The 25,733-nt window shown below is 49.3% G+C and overlaps 1 protein-coding gene across 3 annotated transcripts in view; it reads left to right on the top strand.

Moving 5' to 3' along the window:
* SLC5A6 (solute carrier family 5 member 6) overlaps window positions 1-25,733 on the top strand; it is a 1,144,170-nt gene that overhangs the window by 825,146 nt on the left and 293,291 nt on the right. For all 3 annotated transcript variants that reach the window (XM_069605582.1, XM_069605584.1, XM_069605583.1), the window contains exon 13: window positions 4,793-4,974. In XM_069605582.1, the coding sequence (XP_069461683.1) occupies window positions 4,793-4,974 (182 nt within the window). The remainder of the gene's footprint in view (window positions 1-4,792; window positions 4,975-25,733) is intronic.

Here is a 25,733-nt window from a genome sequence, read left to right as displayed (position 1 = left end):
CCTTGGTATTACACCAGATAACAAAGCGTTCCCATTTACTGGAATATCAGTAGCGCGTGTTAGGTTTCCTAGTTTCCCTGAATATGTCCATGCATCTCTGAGGGAGCGGAAAGTGTCCAAAGTCTATGACCTCAGGAGCCAGGCTGCTAAATTGAGAGTTTGTGGGCATGGGTGTAGGGTCACCCCCACCCCCGTCCTGAGACAACATGTTGCACAGGCAGGGCAGTTTTACTGGGGGCGGAGGGGTGAGGGACATCTCCATTAGATGACCGAACCAGGGTTGGCGGGCCCACATGGGGGCCACCAGTATCATGGTAACTGATTCCTGGTGCATCTCGTTGGGAAGGGGAGTCGGTAGACGCCAGAAGATTGAGTTCCCCTGGAACGTGTTGGGACAACAGCAACGTCTTGTGTTTGAGAGCCCACATCCAAATGTTTTGGGACAGCTTGGATAGCCCTGGAGTGTGTGTGCCCCCTTGTTTGTTCAAGTTAATACATGGCTGTGGTGCTGTCTGTCAGGACTAGAACTATCTTCCCTTGTAGTTGAGTCTGAAAGGCCTTTAGTGCCTTGAATACTGCTAGTAGCTCTAACAGATTAATATGGTTGGACGCTACTTGTGGGGACCACACTCCATGCGCTGTCTGCCGAAGTTGGTGAGCCCCCTGACCCTGTGAGAGATGCGTCTGTCGTGAGAGTGGCTTCCACTGCGGGGGTGAACAAGGTCTTCCCCTTAAAGAGGTTTTCCCTCGGCCACCACTGCAGAGAAAGAACGAGGGCTGGCGAGACAACTACCAGATCTTCCCATTGTCCGCTGGTATGACACCACTGGCTGTTGAGCCACTCTTGCATGGGACACATGCGCAGGCGCCCGTGGGGAACTAAATAAATGCAAGACACCATCATACCTAGCAGGCGCATAGCTTTGCGTACCGTCACCTCCCGACTGGCTACATATGTAGGGATCTGAACCCTCTCGGAGGGGAAGACGAGACCCTCCTTTGTCTGAATCAGAGCACCCAGGAACTGTTTGGCTTGACTGGGGTCTAAGCTGGATTTCTTTTCGTTGATTGAGAATCCTAGACTGAAAAGGAGGTCTATTGTCTTTCGAGTATTTCTTAGGTATGTCTCGTAAGAGTCCCCTGTTATGAGCCAGTATCGAGGTAAGGGTAGACAGGGACGGATAAGTCTGCACAGGTGTGCTGCTGACACTGCCAGGACTTTCGTAAACACCCTTGGCACCGAGGCAATGCCGAAGGGGAGTACTTTGAACTGGTAGTGCTTGTCCTCTATCATGAACCTTAAGTATTTTCTGTGCGCCGGAAACATCGAAATATGACAGTATGCATCTTTCATGTCCAACGTTGCCATGTAATCCCCCTGCTTCAACAGTGGAATTACTTCCTGCAGAGTTACCATACGAAACTTTTGAGGTTTGACAAATTTGTTCGCTGGGCGCAAGTCTAGTACAGGGCGCATGGTGAGGTTCTTTTTGGGTACAAGGAAGCACACTGAATAAATACCCTTGTTTACCTGAATAGGGACGGCATCTATGGCGTCCTTTTCCAGAAGTGCTTCCACCTCTTGCTTCAGGATTCTCAGATGATCTTGCGTCAGGCGGCTTGTCTTGGGCGGTCTGAACTGTGGATGCCGAAGAATTCCACACAGTACCCGTGGGCGACCGTCGTTCGAACCCACTGGTCTGAAGTAATCCACTCCCATGCCGAAAGGAAAGATGTTAAGCGCCTCCCCAAGTGACATGGGGGGGGGGGACCTGAATCCGTAGGTCATTTCTGACCGGAGGCTGCAGCACCCCTGGAGTTGGGGCCTCTGCCCTTCCCACGTCGCTGACCTCTAGGTGGATAGCAGGCGGGAGTGCTGGATGCTTGATTTGAGTTCCAGTGGTTTCTTGTGTTGTAGCTGTTTTGGGTGGAACGGGATTGGATCGAAAGGACTGGCGGGAACCACTTCACCTTTGGAGGGAGGGTTTCTGTGCGATCTGCTGCAGGGACTTAAGAGTCTCATGCTCTTTTTTGGCAGTCTCCAAAGCATTGTAGACTGTTTTACCAAACAGATTCGATTCTTTGATAGGTTTGTTTGTGAGGGCAGCCTGGGTTTCAGGTTTGAAGCCCGAGTTTCGGAGCCAAGCGTGCCGTTTAAGCAGAGTGCCCTGCACCAGGGATCTTCCTGCCATCTCCGCAGTATCCAGAGTGTTCTTTGAGACATTCTGATTGACTTGTCTGCCCTCAGCCACGATGGCGAGTAATCTGGATTTTGCGGGTTCAGTAACCTCCTGGAGACCTTGTATAAGGTTCCATTGCACATCAGCATAAATGGCAAGCAAGGTGGTTTTCGATATGCATGTGGTAAATGCTGCTACCGTGGTAACATGTTTACCCAAGGCATATAATCTTTTTGATTCCTTATTGGGAGGTGCCTCTCCTGTAGCAAGGGGTACTCCCACCCGTTTCCGGGTGGTGGTGACCACTAGTGAATCAGGAGTGGCGTGGCCCTTAATATATTGAGGGTCCGTAGGCGTTGGCCAAAATAATTTGTCCATTTGAATTTCTTCCTCAGGCTGGGTAGAAATGAGATGGTCCTGAGAAGGTTCTAAATTTCCAGGAAATCTTAAGATTGACATAGAAAAAGGATCCACACGAGGTCTCTTAGGTGTAGGGTGCTCTGAGAGCGACAATCCTTTCCAGGCAGTCCATGCAGCACTCAAACTTTTCCCTGGTCCATTTGGATGCAGTAGAAGGTGCAAAAGGTGGAAAATCTTAATTTTACTGCCTTTGGCGCCGAAATTTATTAGCAATAGCGCTAGACAAAGGCTCCCGACTACCCTCATAGTCTTTGCAAACCTCAGGGTGCAGTGGCGCGTCTTCCGACGTGTCCGCGGCATGTTCCTTGAGTTTCGGCAGTTCTTTAGGCATCAACCCCACTGCCGAAGTGATCCTCGCAATACTTTTGCCGATGCCCAGCGAATCGGGGCGTGCCATAGGCCTAGCTGTAGAAAGGAGGCCTAGAGGCAGAATGAGGCCTAGCGGTAGGATTTAGGCCTACCGATTGATCAAAAGGCCTAGAGGTAGCTTAACGGTAGGGGGCGTCGAATGAATGCGCTTCGCTGGCCAAATGTGATTTTGAGGTAGCACCCTTTGTTTTCGAAGGCCCAGTCGCAAGACACTGCTGCGGATGCGGCAAAGGCTGTTGATCTGCAAGATCAGAGGAAACTGTCAACATTTTCGGCGGCCCTGTTGGTGCTTCCACCCATTTCGACGAACCCGTCGAAATTAGGGAAGGGGTTGTGTGCTTATTATGGGTTTTATGAACGCCCCTGTCGCTAGGTGTTGTCCCCGTAGTGTGACTTTCGTCATGCCTGGAGGGGTCGCGGATGGGCGTAGCAGACCTAGAAGGGTCCGTCGGGTCAATGGCATCCGCTACGGATGCTTGGTCATCACTGGTACCACCGTCACTTTCGGCGGGTGCGGCGGTGGGGAAAGAAGAACCAGCCCGTGACATGCCGTAGGTGGCCCACCGTGGTGCTGCATAAGAGTTTTGGGTTGAAAGAGTCTACAAGCCGCGTACCGTGCTTCGTAGTGGTCAAGGGGCAGACAATTATTACACTTCTCGTGCTCATCCTTCCACGGGTATCTGACCCTGCAAGAGGGGCAAAACCTAAATGGTGTTCTTTCCATTTGCAAAGCGGCAACCTGGAGTTCTGTACACACCTTTACAAAACACTATTGTCTAGACACTCATTCTAGATTAGATTCTCAGGTGGAACAAGCCGTATTAAGACATCTTTTCTCTACTGTTCCTTCTCACAACCCACCTCCAACTCCGGGTACTGCTCGCTAGTCTATGCATAGTATGTGATTCTAAGCAGATTAACAAGCATCCGAAGACATGCATTACTCACCATAATAGCATTTCTGATGATTGTATCTGCTGAGATTCACATGCGCCCTCCCCGCGCTTGGTGGAAGGAACATAGACGTCTTACTACTTTCTCTCTTTTTATTTACTCACTCGCAATAGCCTGGGGCTCCCTCGTGGCAGAAAAAATACAATTGGAGGGACCTCGGCGCGTGAGGGATTTTGAGTACACTACACATCACGATAGGGATAGTATTACAGACCCGCCTATGCCGACGTCCCCTTTCGGTCCCCGAAAGACAAGATGCAATACTCTGCGGTTACCACTGGATGTCGGACCATATGCACCGCATGTGAATCCAAGCAGATACAATCATCAGAAATGCTATTACGGTGAGTAATGCATGTCATGCTGCTGTGGCCCAAACCTACCATTAAGTCCGGCATTATTGTACCCTAATACTGTGGATTACAATAGTCAAAGATGGGTTTATTTTGCACAATGTATTTATCATGTGCTGTCGATTTGCTTAATGATCAGAGTAACATTAGAACAAATGTTTAATGGTGTTTTATCAGTATTGAACGTGTAGGCTGAGATGTACCACCTAGTTCAAAAACAAATTCAAATGGGAAAGGTATGTGTGAGAAAAATGGGAAATATAGCCATTTTGGGATTTAAATTTGTGTTTAAGCAGTTTGCAGTTAAACTTCATTTGCCTAAATAAATTGCAGAGGAAGCAAACGCGCCTGCCATGTGCAGTGGAACATGTATCGCTTGCCCAGTTTTTACCACTGCAATTGTCCTCCTCTGCTTAGTCTAACATTTTGCTCCAACCTAGAAGTTGTTAATCTGTGCATAGTGTTAAGTGTTCTTGTTTGTATCTGCATTATTGACTGTAGAGCTCTTATCCTCAGGGTGCAATCAGTGGTTTGGTGGCTGGTCTTATCATGGCGTTCTGGATTGGAATTGGGAGTTTTGTGTCCAACATAAAAGCTGCCCCTTCTCAGCTGGTTAATGGCACCATTGGTCCAGAGTCCGGGAACTTCACAACTGTTGTCATGACGACTTTACTTTCCCCGGAACCTATCCAAAAAAGGTAAGAGGGGAAAGTTGTGATAAGTATGCAACATAGGTTAAAAGTACTAATGTGACAATGGCACATCAAATCGCAGTAATATCTGGTATTGATGGGAAAGCAAAAGACAGCCAGGGCATGACAGCTTGATATTGCATCTTTGATTAGAACAGAGAGGGTTTGGTCGGAAAGTACCAATAGACAGGCCATGAACTGTCATCTGAGGCTTGGCAAAAGTTAAGGTACATCAATAACCGATTCAGCAACACATTTCATAGTGTAGCTGTGTCCTCTTACACAAAAAAATGGTAAGCTAGATCTGTGAGAGCCTTGTTTGGGAATGTTTCCGGGGCTGGAAAGGGAGCATGACGAGCTTTAACCTGCTGCCATTGAGAGCTTGCAAAGATGACAGTGTTGAACCCCATACACCTCTCCCAACTGGACGTTGGCAACACCCTCCGCACAGGTGTGCCAGCCTGCTACTTAAACCAACTGAACATCACACGACACTGACATCCCTATTCTTCCCCCTGCCCACTGTCATGCTCCATCCTGGCTTGGCGGAAAATTGTGAGTTAGAAATGTATTTTTGGCTTATTTTGACTTACTTTGGTAGCTCCCTAGTCTTTTTGTTAGCCTTTGTTTCCTGATCCCCTCTTCCTCATATCTCTGGTAAGGCTTAATCAAAAGCCACGCCGAAGACTGCAGTTTTGTAAAAATAAAAAATGTTAGCGTTTTAGATCCACTTTGCAGCAATTCCATGCATTGGCTGCATCACAGATCATTTTGTGTCCTGCCTTTGCTGGAAAAGATTTTTCTTTTTGCAGTTTTCCTTCCATTGACATCAACAGAAGCCATAGGTATTTGCTATGGCTTGAACCCTGTACTGGCATTTGGAGTTAAGTAAAGTGTCTTTGATTAATTTCGCTTACTCATCTTGTCCCATTGGAGGCTCTGGTCAGTCAATATGGTTACTAGTGTGGGGGGGACTCTGTCCACTGTGCTATAATCCAGTATTGTTTAAATATAGCACACATACCTTACAGTGAAGTGCTGTAGGTATATTATGTTTTTTTAGTAGTAACATGTGTTATCGTTTTTGATGTGCCCAGGACGAGCTGTTGTCAGCGGACTGAGTGGTACTGTTTTTGATTTTGATGGTTTGTAAGCCACCTAATTGCTAGAACATAGGTACTGTAAATGGAAAAAAAGGAGAAAGGTGGGTTTGAGAGCAGTCCAATCATGGAAAGTCTCTGGCCTCACATCTGCCCAGAAACAGGCATCCTCTCTCAGGGACGTGGGTTTGGTCAAGACCATCCCACATATCAGGCCAAGTTGCACACAGCTTCTTTGCACATGAATTAAAGCGGGAATTTTCACAGACACACTGGCGCATTGGCAGGCTTCACAAAGGGATGCCGTCGAAGACCAAAGTTAAACCAGCACCTTCCCCACCCTGCACAACAGAGGAACGACCAAGGACAAGCTATCTTGAATTGGCAAAAAAAGAACACGGTTACTATTTTGGGTCAAGTCAATGGTGACCCTTCTCTGCACTACCGTGGCTATGAGTACAGCCCTGGAGTAAAAATGCACAAAAGTAGGTAGGATAAAACCACTGCCACCAGCCATTCAGATTAACTTGTTGCTGTACCCAAAAAGTTACAGGAGCAATGAAAACGTCTGGCACCTGGAAACACTTGTGTACAGGCGCCATGCAAATGTCCAATAAATAAATAAAATAAAGGGGATAATGTGTAAAACATCATCACTCCACATAAGGTGGAGTGTAATGATCTCACAATAGAAAAGATAGGAAGGAAACTCACTATCCGCCTGCCTTTGCGAACATGTGTTCCTACATACAAAATAACAGAATATAAAAAGGGAAGCCCAAAGGGCTCCCAGCAACACTGCACAGGGTGCTATGTGCTGCAAAGGTCAAAGACTGATGCCTCAAAACTTGGAGGAAAGCATGCCTCCAGGAAAAAGGATACAAAGAAATCTAAAAGTATCCCAAAGATAAGGTAAAACAATGAGTGAGTGTGAAAAAGGTTCCCACTCACTTAGGAGAACTGACAAAAAAATCCAGTAGTCCAGCAAAAAGTGCTTGGGGACTCGCATGTGAAGGAGATTGCACATACAAATTATAATCTACCTAACATTGGTCACTCCGAAAAGTGGAGTACAGGGTACAAGCCTGCATACTTGTGTCCCCTCCCTAACTCTCCCTTGCCAGATCGTGATTGGTGGAGTTGTGACAAAGCTGGTTGGGAGAGTACCCAAAGTCTTTTTTACTTAACTAAACCTTTGTATCTGAAACTGTACTCAGTTCTTGGCATTGCCAAAGCTTGTTCTCCAGCCATTGGATCTTTCATGGATGGCTTTGTCTCCTGGAGAAAAAAGGCCAGAGACCAGCATATTTCTTCAAAACCTTGAAATATTCCTTCAGAACTTCATAAAACCAACATCTTACAGATAAGTGCTTTCTTACTATTACTATCATAATATGGAAGAGAAACGAAAAGCTCTTTTCAAGGCATGCCAGTCATGTGGAAAAAATAATTTGTATGAGGGAGACAAGCAGTCTGAATGTACATACTGTCTCTATCCAAATCATATTCAGGAGGATTGGGAAATGTGTGCCACCTTTAGCACAAAAACTCTTGAGGATAGAAAAACGAGACTAGCCCTTTGCCTGAATGAGGGAAGATACCCCCACCCCTTTAGAGGCAGAATCCTCTAGAAGTGCGGTGGAGGACAAAACAACAACCCATAAGAGGGACAGGTCAGAGGAGATGTCTTCTTCTGCCATCTTCAAGAAGAAAAAGGAAGGAAAAACTGAAAACTCCATCCGTTTACCTCGCTAACGAGGGACCCGCAGAGGACTAAAACTATGATGGAATCCACTGTAAGTGCTCTGTCGACTAGCACAACGATCTCTGCCGTCGCACAAAATCCACTGTTGATGGCACCCCGAACGTCCACGACACAATCCTTGTCAGCCTCGTTATTGTCAACAGCCATAAAACCATTGTCGTTAACGGGTAAACCAGCAAAATCTTCATCAACGACTACATCGTCTACACACTTGTCGACGGTGTTGGCTGCTTCCCTGTTGACGATGGTACCGTCCACGTAAAGCCAGGCAACATCAACGGCAGCATGGTAAACAAAGTCACCAACACCTCTACTGTCCGCAACGTCAACAGGGGGGTCCCAAAAAAGGAGGTTAGTGGGTCCTTATCCACGGGCATGCAGAACATATCAATTGGGGAAACTGAAGGAAAATATGAAAACTTAAAGTACAAATACAAGTCTGGAGACACACATATGCCAGATAGAAAGGAACAAGAACCAAAAGAGGACTCTACGCCTGTACAACAAGGCCCAATAGTTATTAAACTACCTCTCAGGCCCCTGCACTCAACCAAAATCATGGAACAGGCTGAAGGAGATGCTGATCACGCTATAGCGTCCAAAGGTCCAGCCCCGTCTCTTGTCTCGTCAATTCTTCCAGACCAGATACTGGAGGACCATATTGATTTGGAATTTGACCAGGGATACTCACCCCAGTCCTCTGAGGGAGACCAATATTCACCACGGGAAGCACCTGTGTAAACCAAGCTTACAGCAGTTACCAGAGCCAACGTTGACGGTGCCGACTGGCCCTCCCCAGCCAACAGAAGCTTTACTCAACCCACAGTCCCTATTATCATTACAAGTTTTATCTACTCTCCAGTCTCTACTTAAACAACTGGATACTAGTCTACCATTGAAGCAGCCCCACCCACAGGCACCCGGTGCGGCCCCAGGCCCCTGTAGAGAAGCCCCTCAACGCTCACACCAGAAAAAATACAACCCACTAGGGGAAAAAGGCCCAGTACACCTCTTGCAGGGAAACCAAAGTTTTACCCACACGAGTAAAAAAATGTGCCCACGAAGAACTCTGCTGCCACGGAAAGTTCTGACAATTAGTATGAGCAGCACTTTATGAAGGCACACACCGTCATCAGTGGGGTGAGTTACATATGTTGCAGATCCTAATGGCTGTTTGGCGCGACCCTATACATAGGCTACCTGCTCCATAAGGGATGCCAGGACATTGGTCCCAGCCTCTTCTGTCCATCTTCTTCCACGTGTGCTCCTCCCAACACATCAGCGGACACAAAGTTATGAATAATTACCAATTAAGAAAAAAAAACAATGCACTCTACATCTCTGACCTAATGTGCACCTTGTATTGCATACAAGAGCCAAGAAGATACTTCAAGGTCATATCATCGCATACACTTGATTCCAGACACGTCGGTGTCTGTCCAAATTTCCTCACCCTCATTTTAGCTATGTTGTTTTATCCCTCCTAAAACCTCCCAGCACAAATTAAGTGACATATTGTGAAGGCAACTAGTGCCTACCTTCTGATCTTTTCTGACCGATTGGGGGTATATCAGTTTTATGGTCAGTGGTCTGGGATTGACTGGTACCCCAGAATGTTGGAGGCCCTGGGGTGGGGGCATTTGAGTGCTATTGCTTAGAGCTGGGACAGGGAAGGCCAGAGGCTTGTGCCCTCCTTCTCGTGGGCTTATTCTTTACAAAGAGCTCTCAACCCACTCATGGCCTTGCAAGGTGCATTCTTTCTGGGATACGAATACTGGCAACATGAAACAATGAAAGGTCTATGAATCTATGCAGCTCTGGCCTTTCTCACCGGTGCCCATGCTACGACCTATTATCGCATGTAATCACTTATTTCCCCATGTGTCTCTTGAGGCCTGCGGCCATAACTGCAGCGCAACGCTAGGCCTCAATTCCAATATGGCTACTGTCATCTAAGATGGCGTTTGATTCCCAGTATACTTTACAGCTAAAACATGCACTACCCTTTCCACACTATAGCCCCTACTAACACCCCCCCCCCACTCTAACCTCCCCGCCCTGGCGTATTGTTAAGGGTTACATGTTATATATATGCTCCCTCCATCCCCTTCTAAATCTACCCAGTGTTGTAATTCTCTGGGTCAGGTGGGGGGAACTGTGGTTGTGCATGGGGGTTAAAGCCTTTGCTCTAAATCAACCATGTGGGGCTTGTTTGGGTTGTCAGTCTGCACTGCCATGTCTTTTGCACCACAAGGTGCCTCTTGTGCCCCAATTTATTTGTTTATTTATTTATTTTAATTTTTGTAACGCGCCAACATGCCCGTGGAACTCAGGGCGCACATAGAACAAGACGAGGACAAACAAGAAAAGAGGAAGAAGGAGAAACTGAGACCATCATCATTGCACTACTAGGCACTGCTTTGGCACAGCACCGAAGCCCCAACTGACAGGTGCAGAAGATCATTGTTTTTGCAGATTAAAGGTTGTTGTGGTGCCATTCTGGTGGGGATGGCCGACACTGGTGTATGTGTTGAAGCAGACAATCCACCTGGTCCCACTATTAAATGTTCTTCAGGGATCACCAGGAGTGGCAAGTGCCACGAAGCCAGCAAGCAGGTGACCCTTTCAGGATGGCGTGAGGTGCAAAAATGCCTGCTGGCTGCACACTCAATAGTTATCCATAACTGCCACTGTCCCATTCTTGAGATCTGGAATGCATGTTTTGTTGCATCTGCTATTGGCCCCCACAAAGACGCTGCCTTCATTGTAAAAGCACAGTTCATATTCTTCTTGCTTTTGCACCTTCACCAGTTTCTCCATCGCCTCTATCCACGTGAGTTTTGCTACTTGCTCATTGCAGCACCCACTGCATACATTATTCACCTTTTCAATCACTTCTTCTCCGAACCCCACTACTAATCCTGCCATGCTGCTCATTGTATTTTCTTGCCATCTGCTTGCCACAAACCTTATTCCTTCCAACTTTCGGAACAGTCTTTGCAAGTACTGCTCGCACTTGTGGTTTTGAGCACATTGCAGTTTATCAGGACCCACTACTTCTAGTCGCACGCTTTGTGCCTGGAAAGTGCTTTGCAGCCTGCACAATGTCAGATGTAATGAGCATTGGGCCTCCAGAATTGGAATTTCTTGTGGCATTAATACCTTGGGGGCTCCTGGCGCGTGTGGTATCAGGGAGCAAATAGAACAGCTATCAATGTTCGTTTTCCCCACTGAGTTCATGTCTACATACCAGCTATTGCTTAACTCTGTATGGTGCAAATCTTCTATTGTATCTCACCCAAGTCCTTGGTACTGATCGTACTGAACCACTTAATTTATCTCTTAGTGTTTTAAAATACTGAAATTTGAAGTACCAGAGTGAAACTATCATGGACAAAGAGATCAGAAAGCACAGGAAAAGATGACATCAATACATTTGTAATCATTCCCATGCGCTGGTGGGTGATGTGTATCCTTAACGGATGCATTAGGCTGTATTTTATGGACCGCGGCCACAGTATTTTTCACTTTATCTGCTCTTTCTACCAGGGATATATTTATAGCTTTTTAATGTGTTAAAGAACGAAAAGAACCAATAATAATGTTTGCATCAGTAATATTTACACGTGTAATCCTTTATGTGACCACCCCAATATAAAAGTACATCCTAAATAAATGCCTAATCCTAACATAGAAATAGCAAAAAGACCAGCTCTTTGCTCTGTCATTGCTATGTACTCTGAAACATGTGGGACAGGGACGGTATGCTGCTTGTTTTGCAGCTGCGTCCAGGGCAGTGTTACCGAGTGAGACCTCGTCTGTTTTATTAGTATGGGTGGCGCATTTCACCCCAGCTGCCAAGGAGCGCCAGGACAGTGCATCAATCAGTTTATCCAACAGTGCTACATGCTGCACCAGGCACCTGTCAGCCCTCCTAAACCCCCTTCTCTTCCATCGTGCTAGTCCTCCATGCACCGTAGTGATGACGTAGCTCGAATCAGAATAGATGGTGATGCAGCACCCTTGAGATTGTAGGAGCGCCTCTGAGTGCAATACGTTCTGCTGCTTAAGCCGAATAATGCATGGGCAACCTTTTCTGCACTAATGCCTCATAGACCCCATCCACTAGGCGTACTACTGCCGCCCAAGTATGCCTCATCTGTGCTCTGGTCAATAGTTGCTGACCCGTCAACGAAAAGCACCTCCTACCTTCGAGCAGGCAATCTCTTGCCTTCGAGAAGTAGTCTCCCCCCCTAACGTTGCACAATAATGTGCTGCAATGTCTTCCTCAGTACATTGTTCTGTCAAAAACGTGGCAGTATTTACCATCTTATACTTCGCGATAAGTATGTTTGGGCTAGACAAAATTATTTCATATGCGGACGCCCGATGTGTGATGAAAGTTGATTTGAACGCTCCAAAATGGCAAACACTGCATGCTCCACGTACTGTCATCGAGCACCCCATAACAATCATGGAGCACTTCTCAATCGCAAATGCAGCTGCAGCAAGTGCTTGTTTGCATAAGAACTGGCCCTGCATCACAGAATCTAGCAGACTGCTCTAGTAGGCTAATGGCATTTGGCCCATTGTGCTTGTTTGCGTCGGTACCGCTGTCATCAGCTGGCCATTTGAATGGGAAAGGAGATAAAACACCAGTGTGTAATCCGGTGTGGCCTGCACTGGAGCAGTGGAGATCACTTTTTTCAGGGAATTAAAGTTGGTATGCACGTCCATGCAATCTTGTTATTCTTTTGAGCCTCTTTAAGGCCTTGTAACAGGGGCCTGGTGTATGCTGCGTAATCTAAAATCCATGCTCTACAGTAGTTGCACAACCTTAGAAACGTTTGTATCTCTGACAGTTTTGGGCTGGGGGAGTGCTGCACTCTGAGGCTGCATGGTCAGGTATTATTTTCTTCCCCTGGAAAGATATCAACTGGCCCAAATGGAGCACTTCTTGGAGGCAATATCGCAGCTTTGCTTTGTCTACCTTGTATCCGTTGTATGCGAGCAGCTGCAGGGAAGTGATTGAGTCCTTCCGGCACTGCTGCTCACTGTCACTGCACACCAGTAAATTGTCCACATACTGAATGATGGTACAGGACACTTGAATGTTCCCCACATCTGCATGCAATATCCTATTGGAAATACTTTGGGATCCATGGTACCCTTAAGGCAATCGTGTGTGTTCGAAGTGCATCCCCCCCATGCGCAGTGTGGTACTGCGAATCGGGGTGCAGAGGTATGGAGAAGAGACCGTTTTTAAGATCGACCGCAGTGAAATGGGTCGCCTCCTTGGGGATACTGCATAGTACTGTTGCAGGATTTGGAACTACACTAAATTCTGCCTGGATAATATCATTTAGAGGACGAAGGTCTTGGATCATCCTCCAACTCCCCTTTTGCCCGTTTTATCAGCTAGATCGCAGTGTTGCATGGGTGTTGGAGGGCACTATTCCCCGATTCAGGAGAGCCACAATGGTGTCCCGTATGCCCTAATTTGCCTTTTTGGATAATGGATATTGTTTCAAAATGCGCAACACTGCGCCTGGTTTGAGTGTTATTCTGACCGGGTCCACCCCATTGTAAGATCCCTACATCGTGGGCGTTGGTTGACCATAACCTTTCTGGTAGTTGCACCAAGCTGCTCTCAGTGAAAGGGGGCGGGGCCACAAGGGCCATTAAGGAACGTTGTATCGTCTGGTATTGTACCATAATGTCACAAGGGATACAGATTGCTAACACAATTTATCCATAGTCATCCCTGTTCTCGAACAATTCTTAATCTATCACCTCCTTAAGGGGCACCGTTGGGTCAATACACAGCACCGTCCGCCCCTCACACCCATGGGTATCTGTCCCGACCGCAACAATCCTTTTTGCTGACCCAACCAGGCCCTGTAAATCTAGGGACGGTATCGTACCCGCCCCAAGCTCTGGTGTCACATGGGTCGAAATATGAAATCTGAGGTTACCCGACAACAAGCCTTACCAATCTGGGGCACTGCATCGAGCAATTCTTTTAGTCCATAGACAAACCTGTCCGGGTCTACTGTGATGCCGCAGACCACCACCTCGCCTCCCCGGCCTGAATGATGACCATTGCCCTTAAGGTTCTGTCATGGCCACAGGCCCCAGAACACAAAAACCACACCATCTAGTGATGGGGGCAATGGGTCACTTGACTCACTTTGGGACCCATAAACACAGAGGCCCTGGCTGGACTCAGTCCTGGCGCCTTTGGCGCCAGGCTCATATAGAGATGTGAGCAGGAACACTTTATTTCAGTGCAGGAATGCTTTTACTTTATTTCAGTGCAGGAGTGCTATTATTTTACAAGAACTTTCCATGAACTGAAAGCCTTTATTCCAGAGAACATCCTCATGTGCTGACTCATCAGGTGTGGCAGGCAGGCTGAACCTGGTGGGCGTGGCTTCAGAAGCTCAGCTATATAAGCTGCTCCATCCTTAAGGTTGGTGCTTTGCGTTACAGTGCACTCGTGTGCAACGTGACGCTCACCGCCGCTTGGACCAGTTTACTTTTGAAACCCGGCTTTCTCCTGCATACTCACCTCCAGGAAACCGGTGCTTCATCGCTTCATCTGCAGACTCATCTCCTGACATCCAGTGATTTTGATCCTGACGCCGCAGTACCACACTCCGCATCCACGAACTCGGACCCTGTGAAGAAGAAAGACGAGGTTAGAACACCGGTCCTAGGGCCGGGCCGCATTTGAACCCTGCGGGCCCCCTAGTTAACAATTTACGAGCTACTGTACCGCTGCAGCTTTGTTCCTCATTCCCTCCGGCTGCCGCTTCGAGCTCCACAGCTTCTTCCGGGCCGGCAACATCACCTGCAAGGGAAGAAAGCAAAAGAGCAAACATCAAAAGTGGAACGGCCAGCAATACAAGACAAAACTTTACAATACAACAAAAACAGACGAGGAAAGACCAAGGCAAACAGGAACACTTACCTGAAGTATAGTGGCTTAGTCCCAACAGGACTGGACTACCACGTGCCGGAAGCAGCAGGACGGAGTGCTCGCCTAAAATAATCAACAGGTAAGCTTTCCAGGGACAGCGCATCCCACGGGTACCACGGTTTGGGAGAAGGGGTCTGGAAGGGGATCAGGCGCACAAGCTGGCATACTCGCGCCCCCTATTCTCCACGCAGGAGCAGTCCCGAGCAGCATCACCTACATAAGCGCAGAGGGTAAAGTTGGACCCGAGTGACCTCACCCCCGGGAGTGCTGCAACCGTGCCCCAACGCCACCGCAGTGACCAGGTGAGCGTAACAGGCACACATGCCAAGGGTGGCGCATACCACCCCATTGTGCGTAAAAGAAATGGTCATGTTCAGCTTGCTCAGCAAAACTCGTCCCAATAGATTTATGGAGGACGCTTCTGAGTATAGCAAGGGGGCACGCACCATTTTCCCTCCTATTTTGATAGCTACCTCTTTTGTGTAGGCAACAATTGTGACGGCCCCAGAGAATCATTGCATGTCGAGAGTTTCAGCTGATAGCGGGACGTTACCCTCACTGATGCATGATTGAGTTGCACCTGTGTCGACCATAAAGATAAATTGCTTGTTACCTACCTCGGTGACCACCGAGGGTTCCTAGTCAGGGTGGGTAGTCATGGACAGGACTGGGCACGTAAAAGCTTTCTGTGGGCTTTCCTAGTCTGGGTAGTTATTAGTACCCAGGAACGTGAAAGGGTTTCCTCCCATTACGCGGACCCCTCGGTAAGGTGCCACTGTACAATTTGGCACTGCTTTGGATGTGGGCATTTGTCCCCCATAAACTGTATTTTGCTGGGCCACGGTGATTGTGTGTGCATGTGTGAGGGATTTGGCGGTAACTGGGTGTAAGCCTGGTGTATTGAAGTGTCATGATGCCCGCTGCCGGGGAGCCGGTTCAAGCGCTGCGTCCCCGAAAGCGGACATCCAGTCCCCAAGGAAAGACCCAGCAACCCCATATAGGGGCCCTTTGGACAGTGTCCTGGCGCCTATGGCGCCAGGCTCATTATGGGAGTGCTTGGGTGCACTTACCTGATGCAGACCATGCTGCAAGATCCCGGCCTCCTTGAGGCCTGAAAGGAACTACTTTACCTGTGGGACTAATTTACCATCCGGTCGTGGTCGGGGAAGGATACATACCCGATTGGAGGAAGGATACATACCTGGAACTTCTTCCAAGGCTATTTAAACCCCACCCGAACAGCCACACGTGCTTCGCGTTGTTCTGCATCTAGCAGCTGGACGCTCACCGTGTCTGCTCCTGCTTCCTGACTTCTGCCACGCCTGCCAGCATCCTGGATCACCTGCAAAGGAAGAGAAGAAGAGAACAAAAGAAGGAAAAGTCCTTACCTGCTCAATCTGCATCCCGGAGACATCTCGCCGACAATCCTGAAAAGGAAGACTTTTATTTAAAAGCTCATCGCGTCGATCGCTGCAGCGCCGCATTCCACTCACCTTTACAGGGCGCCTCCATGTTCAGCAGCGATCATCCGGATTTGCAGTCACGCCCCAGCGCCTAGGGAGAAAAAGGCAAGAACAAAAGGTGAGGGAGAGAAGGGAATAAGGAAAGCTAAATCTCCATGTTGAGACTTACCTGTTGATTAATTCCCTCTTCATTTCGGGACAGCACCACATCCTGGCATTTCCGGACCCCGGCCCCTAAGGGGAAAAAAGGACATCAGCGTTAATGAGCGAATGAAAAGACATTACCAAAAAACGCTCATTAAAGACTTACCTGATTTCTACAAGGATTTCACCTCTCATCTCGGGTCGGTGCCTGTTCCCCGGCATTCCGTATCCCGGCCCCTATGGGGAAAAATACACTAGCATTAGTACATTAATGCATGGACACAAGGGGAACCTCTTATCAAAAAACTTACCTGGAAGCCAAGCAAGTTTGTTTCTCACCAATCCGAAAATCCAGTTAAGTAACTGGATACCAACGCGCCCCTGCATCAGAAACGGGATGGAGAGCTCGTCCTTCCAGACCCTAAGGTGAGACGCTACAGGGAATCACAGAAGGGTTTCGAGGAGGGTGAGCGGGGAAAGCGGGAGGCCGATTGTATTACCCCGCAGACAGTTAATCCCCTATTTTCGCCTACAGAAGAATACTTCTGCGAGCCAGACAAGCCAGATTTGGGGGCCCGGTCTAGTCCGTCTTCCGAACCCTGCGCATCACCTTAGAAGAGGTCACAGCAGCCCGAACCAGGCCAGCGCCTCCGTGGGAGTCAGGTGAGCGTTACATGAAGTGAACCTCGGGGGTGGGAGGTAGCATGGCTGTGGCGCTGCAGGTGCCAGTTGGTTTTATACCATACTCCCTGCCTACTTCTACACTCCTGCAAAATATCCCAATTTCCCACAGCTGCAACAATGAGAAGGTCCCATACCACCAAACTCCCCTCTGCCCCCTCAGAACCCTCCTCTGCCCCGCTGCTGACCTCCTTGGTTCCATTCAGAGTACTGGTGCTGGGGTCCACCACCCCACTGCCCCTGTCCTCCGCCTGGCCAGAACGCTGCTATACTCACATCTGTGCACGCTGCAGCCTGCTCCTCCAAGTCTGTCTCTGTACTTGCTGCTACTGTCCCCTCAAGTGCTATATTTGCAAAACTGTTTGCACTAGTTTTGTTTCCTCAGCCTGCAATCTCTGAGCAGTTTCCTTTTTTCGGCCTACCCCTTTGCTTCCACGCCCACTATCGTGTCAAGTGCCTTCGGAAACTCCATTGATAAGCCCTCTGAATAATAAAAAAAAGGTATCCTGGTCGGTCCCACTGGTCATCCGTCTCCGCTCCCTAAATCTCCCGCACTTTTAAAATATATTGCCCGGGGTCCTGATTGTCGGCCATAGTGTACTGCATTATGGACTGCAAGTCCAGTGTGTCTGGGTACGCCCGCCGAAGTGCGTCCCATACTTGCACTCTGATATTGTTAAAAAGGGTCCCATCTTGTGCATCATCATCCAACTTCACTCCTGGGTACCCAGCCTTAACCCATGCATCTCCCGCCTTGTCTCCTACGATTGCAACAAGTAAACCTTTTAGATCTCCTACTGCTAGGGGAACCCCTGCTGTCTGCTTTTCAAAGGCATATATCCACTTTCCGGCCCTGGCAGTAAGGAGCGGGAACGTTTTAATGAAATTGTTCTTATCCATCGGAGCCTATGGCGCATAATGTGCCCTCCCTGGCCCCTTATGTAACAACGGGCGCTGCATGCTCACTCTCCTCCTCTTTTCATCCATCACTTCCTTTTTTCCTTGCCAATGCTAACCGCCCAAATCTGTTCCTCAATCGCAGGCCCCAAAAGCTTGCCACTCTATTTCTTTTATTTGTATAGCGCACAAACAGCCCGCAGGCATCGTGCGCTGTTTCAGCGGTAAGTATGATATGGCATTTGTAACGTGCCTATACACAAGTGTTTCAATCAGTTTGGTGTAGTAGGCTCCTTAGTTAGTGTTGCATCCAAAGAGTATTGAAGATATAACAACGGTGGGTGAATTAGTTACAGTGGTGCATGTCATAACATATGAAGTGTACACAGTTCATTTGGTTACAGGGAACATGAGTACCCTGGCGTGAGGCACAAAGCGGGGGTGCAGAGGTTAGTTAACCAGGTTTCGATTGCTTTGTGGAGTGCAGGGTGTGAGGGTTCGTTTCTGTTGGTGAGTGGCAGGGAACTCCATTGTCTAGCAGCAATGAAAGGGGAAGCTAGCACCACCTGCTTTGGCTCGTTTGACTCTGTGGATTGAGTCGGTGGGAGTATGGTGTTCTAGTGGGTCTGGAAGAGCCTGTTCTCACTACTTTTGAGGAAAGGTAAGGGGGGGGCTGTGTGAGTGATACACTTGTGAGTTATTGCAAGAGTTTTAAATCGGACAAGTTCTTTGATGGGGAGCCAGTGGGCTTTGCGTCTGGCAGCAGATATGTGTTCTCTTTTGGGAATGTTGAGAGCAGCTCGAAGTGCACTGTTTTGGATTATTTGGAGTTTCATTTGTTTTTTTTTATGTAGTGCCAGCAAAGAGCATGTTGCAGTAATCCAGTCCTGAGCCTATTATGGCTCTGGCAATGGAGAGGCAGTTCTGGTTTGGCTGCGTTAATCAGTTTGGTGTAGTAGGCCGCTGAGGAGGCGATGGCGATGATTTGACGTGACATGGAGAGGTTGGAATCAAGGTAGAATCCTAAGGTTTTGACTGAGAGGGAGACGGGGATCTTTATATTGTCAATTGTGAAAGTGGTATATTGGCTAGTAGGTTTATTTAGCGTTTCGTGGAAACCTACTAAAAGGATTTCAGTCTTATCCCCGTTGAGGCAGAGCCGGTTGGCTGACATCCAGGTCTGAATAGTGGAGTGGGCTGTGTTGAGCGGCTTGGCGTCCGTTTCGTAGTTACCGGAAAGTGGTAGTAGGGTTTAGTTGTCATCAGCATCGTTGGTGTAAGCTAGGCCAATGGAATCTAGGATGTCAAATAGAGGCTTACTGAAAATGTTGTAGAGAGTGGGAGAGATAGAGGATCCCTGAGGGACACCGCAGTGGATGGTGGCGGGAGATACACAGCCCTGATCTGAGAAAACTCTCTTGGCTCTTGCTTGCAGGATTGAGGTGCTCCATGCTGTGGGTGATATCCCGGGCGTCTTCAAATTCGTCCATCGTATCCCATTCTCCTTCATGCGGTTCCCTGTTCGAATCCCTATCCGACTTCACTGTTCCATATCCTACACTTTCGCTCCAATGTGTTCACCCTTCCCTCTATCCACATGCACATCCTTTATCGCGGTGCTATAGTCTTCAAATATCTCCTGCCCTCCGCTCGTCCAACCCACACCCCTTGTTGCGCTCCCCTTCCTTCACTGCCCTCAGATGGATCAGCTCTGCTTGCGTTGCCTCTCAAGCCTCTTTGAACTCCTTTCACGATTTCATTTCCGATGACACAGTGCTGCTGGGTGTTGCTCAGTACGCGGTTGGGGCAATGGCAGGTTTGGGCACATATGTCTGGTTAGTATATCCTGTGGCCGGGCGGGCGGAAAGTGCCTCTGGCTGTGGCCCTTCCTAGGCGCTGTCGCAGTCCCTTTACTTGAGGTAGCGCTATCTTCGCGCCAGGGCATACACCCAACATTATCATCTACATTCTCCACCATTTCCCACAAATCTAAAATCTTTTTGTTTCTGCAGCTGTTTGACTTTATATTTGTCATTTAGGAACATGCTCATGCCTTATAATATCTTTATTTGTACCTTGTTCTGGCCAGGTGTGTGGCATCCCCCTCTGTGTCTCTGCCACCCATTAACGGTGATACTTCTCTATTCTATCTTTGTAAAGTGGCAATACACTATAAATGTACTTCAGCTGAGTCATCACCCCCATATCGATAATCGTGTTCTCAAGGAAAAACCTCTTACAATGTTATTATGATTCGTACAACCATCATGAGCAGTCCTTCAATCCCACCTCCCTGTCTGTAGCCCCTTGTCCGCTCTTCCCTCTCCGCCTTCACACTTCCACACTGTCACTCACAACATTCCACTGGCCCTTCTTCGGCTTCCACTAAGTTCACAATAATTCAATACACTAAAACAATAAACAAAAATAAGCTAAAACTACTACTACTTTTCCTCCTTCCCCCACCCAGGATATATTGGGCACAGGAATCCGAGCTCTCGAATTATATTGAGCTCCTACCTTTGTATCCTTGGCACAATAAAAATATGGCACCACCTTCTCCCCTTAATTGTAAAGGATCCCACACTCCTGTTTTCCTCCTCATTATCTCCTTAATAATTAAAAAATACTATGAACAACCCACAAAAAATCGCCACATGGCCTCTAACGCTCTTCCGTTGCCCGTGCATTGACGCCTAGTCTCCCCCCACTCGCTCTTACTCCTGTTTTTGTCGCTTGCAAGAGGTGTACTTACGTTTGTGTGTTCACCCATGCTCCTCCGTCACGGGATCCCCATAACAGACTGCATTCTTATAAGACGCGCCCAGCTCCAAAGAGCAGAACGGAATTCTGTGAAAACAGCTTCTGTACACCTCTGCGGGTTGCACGCTGGGGACTGGTCACAGTAGGTGGGCGCGGCCCCACCAGACATGCAGCCTGGAAGCCTCTGTCTTGGCGAGGATCACTAAGATCATGCGAGGTCACCAAAAATGTAGAGAAGCCCCTCGATGCTCACACCAGAATAAATACAACCCAGTATGGAAAAGGCCCACCACAACTCTAACGAGGAAAACAAAGTTTTATTCCACACAAATAAAAAATGCACCAGCAAAGAACTCTGTTGCCATGGAACGTTCTGGCAAATTAGTATGAGCAGCACTTTATGAAGGCACACAACGTCATCGGTGACGTAGGTTATATAGGTTACAGATCCGAATATCTGGTTGGCGCGATGCTATACAAAGCCTATCTGCTCACTAAGCGATGCCAAGCAATTGGTCCCAGCCTCTTCTGTCCATCTTCTTCCACGTGTGCTCATCCCGACATGTCGGCGGGCACAAAGTCGCAAATAATTTCCAATAAAAAATAAAAAACGGTGCTCTCTACATCTCTGACCTAATGTGTACCCTGCATTGCAGACAAGATCTAAGAAGATACTTCAAGGTCATGTCATTGCATACACGATCTCGATCCCAGACACGTCGGCACCCGTCCAAAGTTCCCCACACTCATTTGAGCTATGTTTTATCCCTCCTGGCACCTCGCAGCACAAATCACGTGACCTATTGTGAAGACAACTAGTGTCTACCTTCTGAACTTTTCTTATCGATTGGGGGTGGTCTAACAGTTTTATGGTCGGTGATCTGGGACTGACTCGTACCTCAGAATGTTGGAGGTCCTAGGATGGGGGCATTTGAGTGCTATTGCTTATTGCTGGGACAGGGAAGGCTGGAGGCTCGTGCCCTCCTTCTCGTGGGATCATTCTTTACAAAGAGCTCACAACCCCGTCGTGGCCTTATACGAAAGCTGGCAACACGAGACCATGAAATGTCTGTGAATCTTACTCACCGGTGCCCATGCTACGACCTATTCTCGCATGCAATCGCTTATTTCCCAATTTGTGCCTTGGGTCCTGCGTCCCTAACTGCAGCGCACCGCTAGGCACGATTCATGTATAGCTACTGTTATCTAAGATGGCGTTTGATTCCAGCATACTTTAAAGCTAAAACATGCACTATCCTTCCCACACTATAGCCCCTACTAATACCCTCTACCCCCTATATCCTCCCCCTGCCCCTACTACTCAATTGCAGACCTCTGCTTGTGCTTGGGGGCTTGGACAACCGTCCCAACACTTTTCTGGGGAACCATGCAGACCTCACAGAACAGCTCTGAGCAACCAGGTGGATGAACCAAGTGGCAATACACCCACCTGGCATATAACCTCACCGCAAAGAGAACTGTCTATTTAAGCCTATGGGGCACACACGACTGAACAGGACCAGCAGTCCCGCCAGAACACCAGGGACTTACCCAAGGCCACGACATTCCCCATATAGTCAGGAAGAGCGAGAATTCCAATCCTCTACCACGGACGATGAGGGAGTTATAGGGACACTGACACGTCTGCCTCAAAATCACTGCTGCCAGATAACTGGGAGAACACGGACTTGGGTCTAAACCGAGACTCTGAAGAACCGGTGCGTCAGTCTCCTCTTGACGACATAACAGCATTTCACAATACGGTACAAAAGGCATGTGAGGAATTTGGCCAAATACCGTCCGAGTAGAAAAAGGATTGTTTCCTTTTCGATTGAATGCACAAGCGCAGAAAGGCGGTAATGTCAACTTCCATTCTAGATCATGTTTGGGAAGAAGGGCTGTTTCGAGGGGATTGGGTCCTCCGACGTATTCCATATCTATGACAGGTAATCACCACAGCTGTGCTGCTTCGGAAACTTTTTTCGGCTCCTGCGTCGATGCGCCATTGTCGAGGACCTCCTCCGATGTCCGACGTCATCAGATGTGATAAGTAGGACGCACGACGCCCGTAGCCTCAGTTCCGTTTTTTCTGCGAACCTGTTGCTTCGTGAATCTCGGTTACGCCTCGACTCTTTGGAGTTCTGTTCTTCTCGGTTCTTCAAACCTGTTCGTTTTTGTGTGAAAATGCTTCGTGTGAAGATGTCTTCTACTTCGTCTTCGACCCCGTGTCCGGGCTTCAAGAAGTGCGGGGAGTGTGGGTCCAAGATGTCGGTGACGGACTCGCACAACGCCTGCCTCTGGTGCCTCGGGGAGGCCCACGACACGGATGACTATCGACTGCCAGTCGCTCACGTCCAAGGCCTTACGGGAACGTAAGAAGAAGTTGTCGGTAGGTCGGGTGTCCAAGCCCCGGAAGTCGAAGCCTGCGGGGCTTTCGACGGATGATTCGAGAGGTGACTCACCGCGTCATCGTCGGAAGTCTCGTGGGTCTCCTTCTAGGAGTCGGTCTCGCCACTCCTCGGCCTCTTCGAGGCATTCCCGGAAGCGCCGACAGCAGTCGTCTTTCAGGTCCTCTTCTGAGGACTCTGCCCGGCACGTCGCTTACCCCACCAGCCGTGCGACGCCGGAGGAATGGGCTTCCTTCGGGAAGAAAATGCTGCCGATTCTCGAGTCGCAGGGTACTAAACCGTCCGCGCCCCTGAGTGGGGTCGGCCGTGAGAGGTCGAGAGACACCACTCGCAAGAGTGGTCGGCACGAGTCATGGGAGAGGTCCCGTTCGGACAAGCGTTCTCGACGTACCCGTTCCAGGTCCCGGTCCTCGACGCGTTGGAGACCGTGTGCACCTGTGATGTCTTCGAGGAAGACATCGACGCCTGTGGCGTCGAGGGCATCGACAGGCTTTCTCGAGGCTCCGGCTCCGAGGAAGTCGTCGAAGCCGTCGACGCTCAGATCGTCGAAGGACACGCTCGGAGCTCTGGCTTCGAGGACTGTGTCGACGCCGTCGATGCTGGCGGTGCTGCAACTGACGTCGACTCCGATTTACTCGACGCCGATGCCTGTTCTCTCGACGCCGGCGCCGATTCACTCGACGCCTTTCGAGGCCGGGGTATCGGAGGTTCCCCGTGGCACAGGGGTACCTCCTAGGAAGGCTATGGCACTCTCGGGTGCCTTCTTTTCGCCACCTGGAATATATTTCGGAGGTGGATGAGGATTCTGATATCCTGGTTCCTAGTCCGGTTCCAGATGAAATGGTCTCGGGCCATAGTCAGATTGACGATTTGAGGCAGTCGCTGCATGATGCCAGTGGACTGGACACCTCTCCGGAGGTAGAGTTTTGTCGGCCTGAGCCTGGCTCTCATGCCGATTCCTCGTACCGGCGCCTTATGGGTAGGGTTTCCGAGTACTTGGGATGGTCTGCTCCCCCAGGGGAGTTTGTGCAGGATGATCTCACGGACATCCTTGATGTTGGTCCTCCAACTGACCCGGTACTGCCGTTTCATATGGCTCTACAGAGAAGGGTGGCGGCGGCTTGGACTGCTCCGGAGAGTCTCCAGGCGGTGGGCAGGTCCTTGTCGCGAAAATACCGTCCAGCCAGTAGCGACCCCTGCTACTTGACCAGCACCTCACTCCGGAGAGTTTGGTGGTGCAGGCGGCCACGGCCCCGGCAAAGCAGGCGTCGTACCCTACCATCCCTCCTGATAGGGACGACAAACGTTTTGATGGCTGGGCGAAGAAAGTGTTTTCTTCTGGTGGTATGGCGCTTCAGGCGGCCAACTCCATTTGTGCCTTGTCTCGTTTCACGCACACTCTGTGGAACTGTGTTGTGTTAGCGGCTGAACATATTCCCGAAGGGGACGAACGGGATGGTTTCCTTGCTATGGTCCAGGATGGTAAGGATGCCATGTGTGAGTCTGTTCAGTCGGGTTTGGAGATGGCTGAATGCGTCAGCAGGTCCATGGCGGCGAGCACCATGATACGCAGGTTTGCGTGGTTGCGGAAGTCGGGGTTTGCTCCTGATGTGTAGTCCCGGCTCCTCAACATGCCCTTTGACGGTGAACACCTTTTTGGCAGCAAGGCTGACGAGAGCCTTGAGAGGTTGCAGACCTCAAAAGCTGCAGCGAAGTCGTTGGGCGCTGCAGTTCGCCAACCTCCACCTTTTCGTCCTAGGCGACAGCAGTGGAGGGGTGGTTCCTTTCGCTATTACTCGTCCTTCAGTAAAGCGAGAGGAGCTGGCAGTCAAAGAGGCCAGCGCAGGGGTACCAGAGGTGGACGACAGGGTACCCGTGGTGCCAAGGCCGCTCGGGCAGTTGCCTCTTTGCCCTCAGGTAACGCCGCAGCCACTACCACTCAGTCATGAGGCCATGTCCCATGGTTCGCCGGTTGGGGGAAGGCTGGCGCAGCATCTTGTAGAGTGGCGTGCCATTACTTCAGATGTGTGGGTTCTGGAGATCATAACCCACGGCTACTGTCTTCCCTTTCGGCAGAGGCCTCACGACAATCCACCGGGGAACCTCTCTTTGCAGAGTCCGGATCCGCTCCTTGCGCAGGAAATTCAAGCCCTGCTGGTAAAAGGCACCATAGAACTGGTGCCTGTAGCGGAGAGGAACAAGGGATGGTATTCCCCTTATTTTTTGATTTCAAAGAAAGACGGGGGATTGAGACCCATCATGGACTTGCGCGGTTTGAACAAACTCCTCATGAAGGACAATTTCAAGATGGTTACTCTCTCTCAGGTCCTCCAGGCCCTTCAGCTTCAGGACTGGTTGGTGTCTCTCGACCTCAAGGATGCTTACTTCCATGTGCCGATCCATCCCAAGCACAAGAAGTACCTGAGGTTCGCGGTTGGCGACTCGAACTTTCAGTTTCGGATCCTGCCGTTCGGATCGACCTCCGCCCCGAGGGTTTTCACCAAGCTCATGGTGGTGGTGGCAGCGCATCTCAGGCAAGGGGGGATTCACGTCTACCCCTAC

This window comes from Ambystoma mexicanum, chromosome 4p (genome assembly GCF_040938575.1).
Source record: "Ambystoma mexicanum isolate Mex_15411 chromosome 4p, UKY_AmexF1_1, whole genome shotgun sequence".
In the NCBI taxonomy this organism is placed as follows: Eukaryota; Metazoa; Chordata; class Amphibia; order Caudata; family Ambystomatidae; genus Ambystoma; species Ambystoma mexicanum.
Note: the sequence above shows the minus strand (reverse complement) of the source record. Positions and strands in the feature narration are given on the sequence as shown.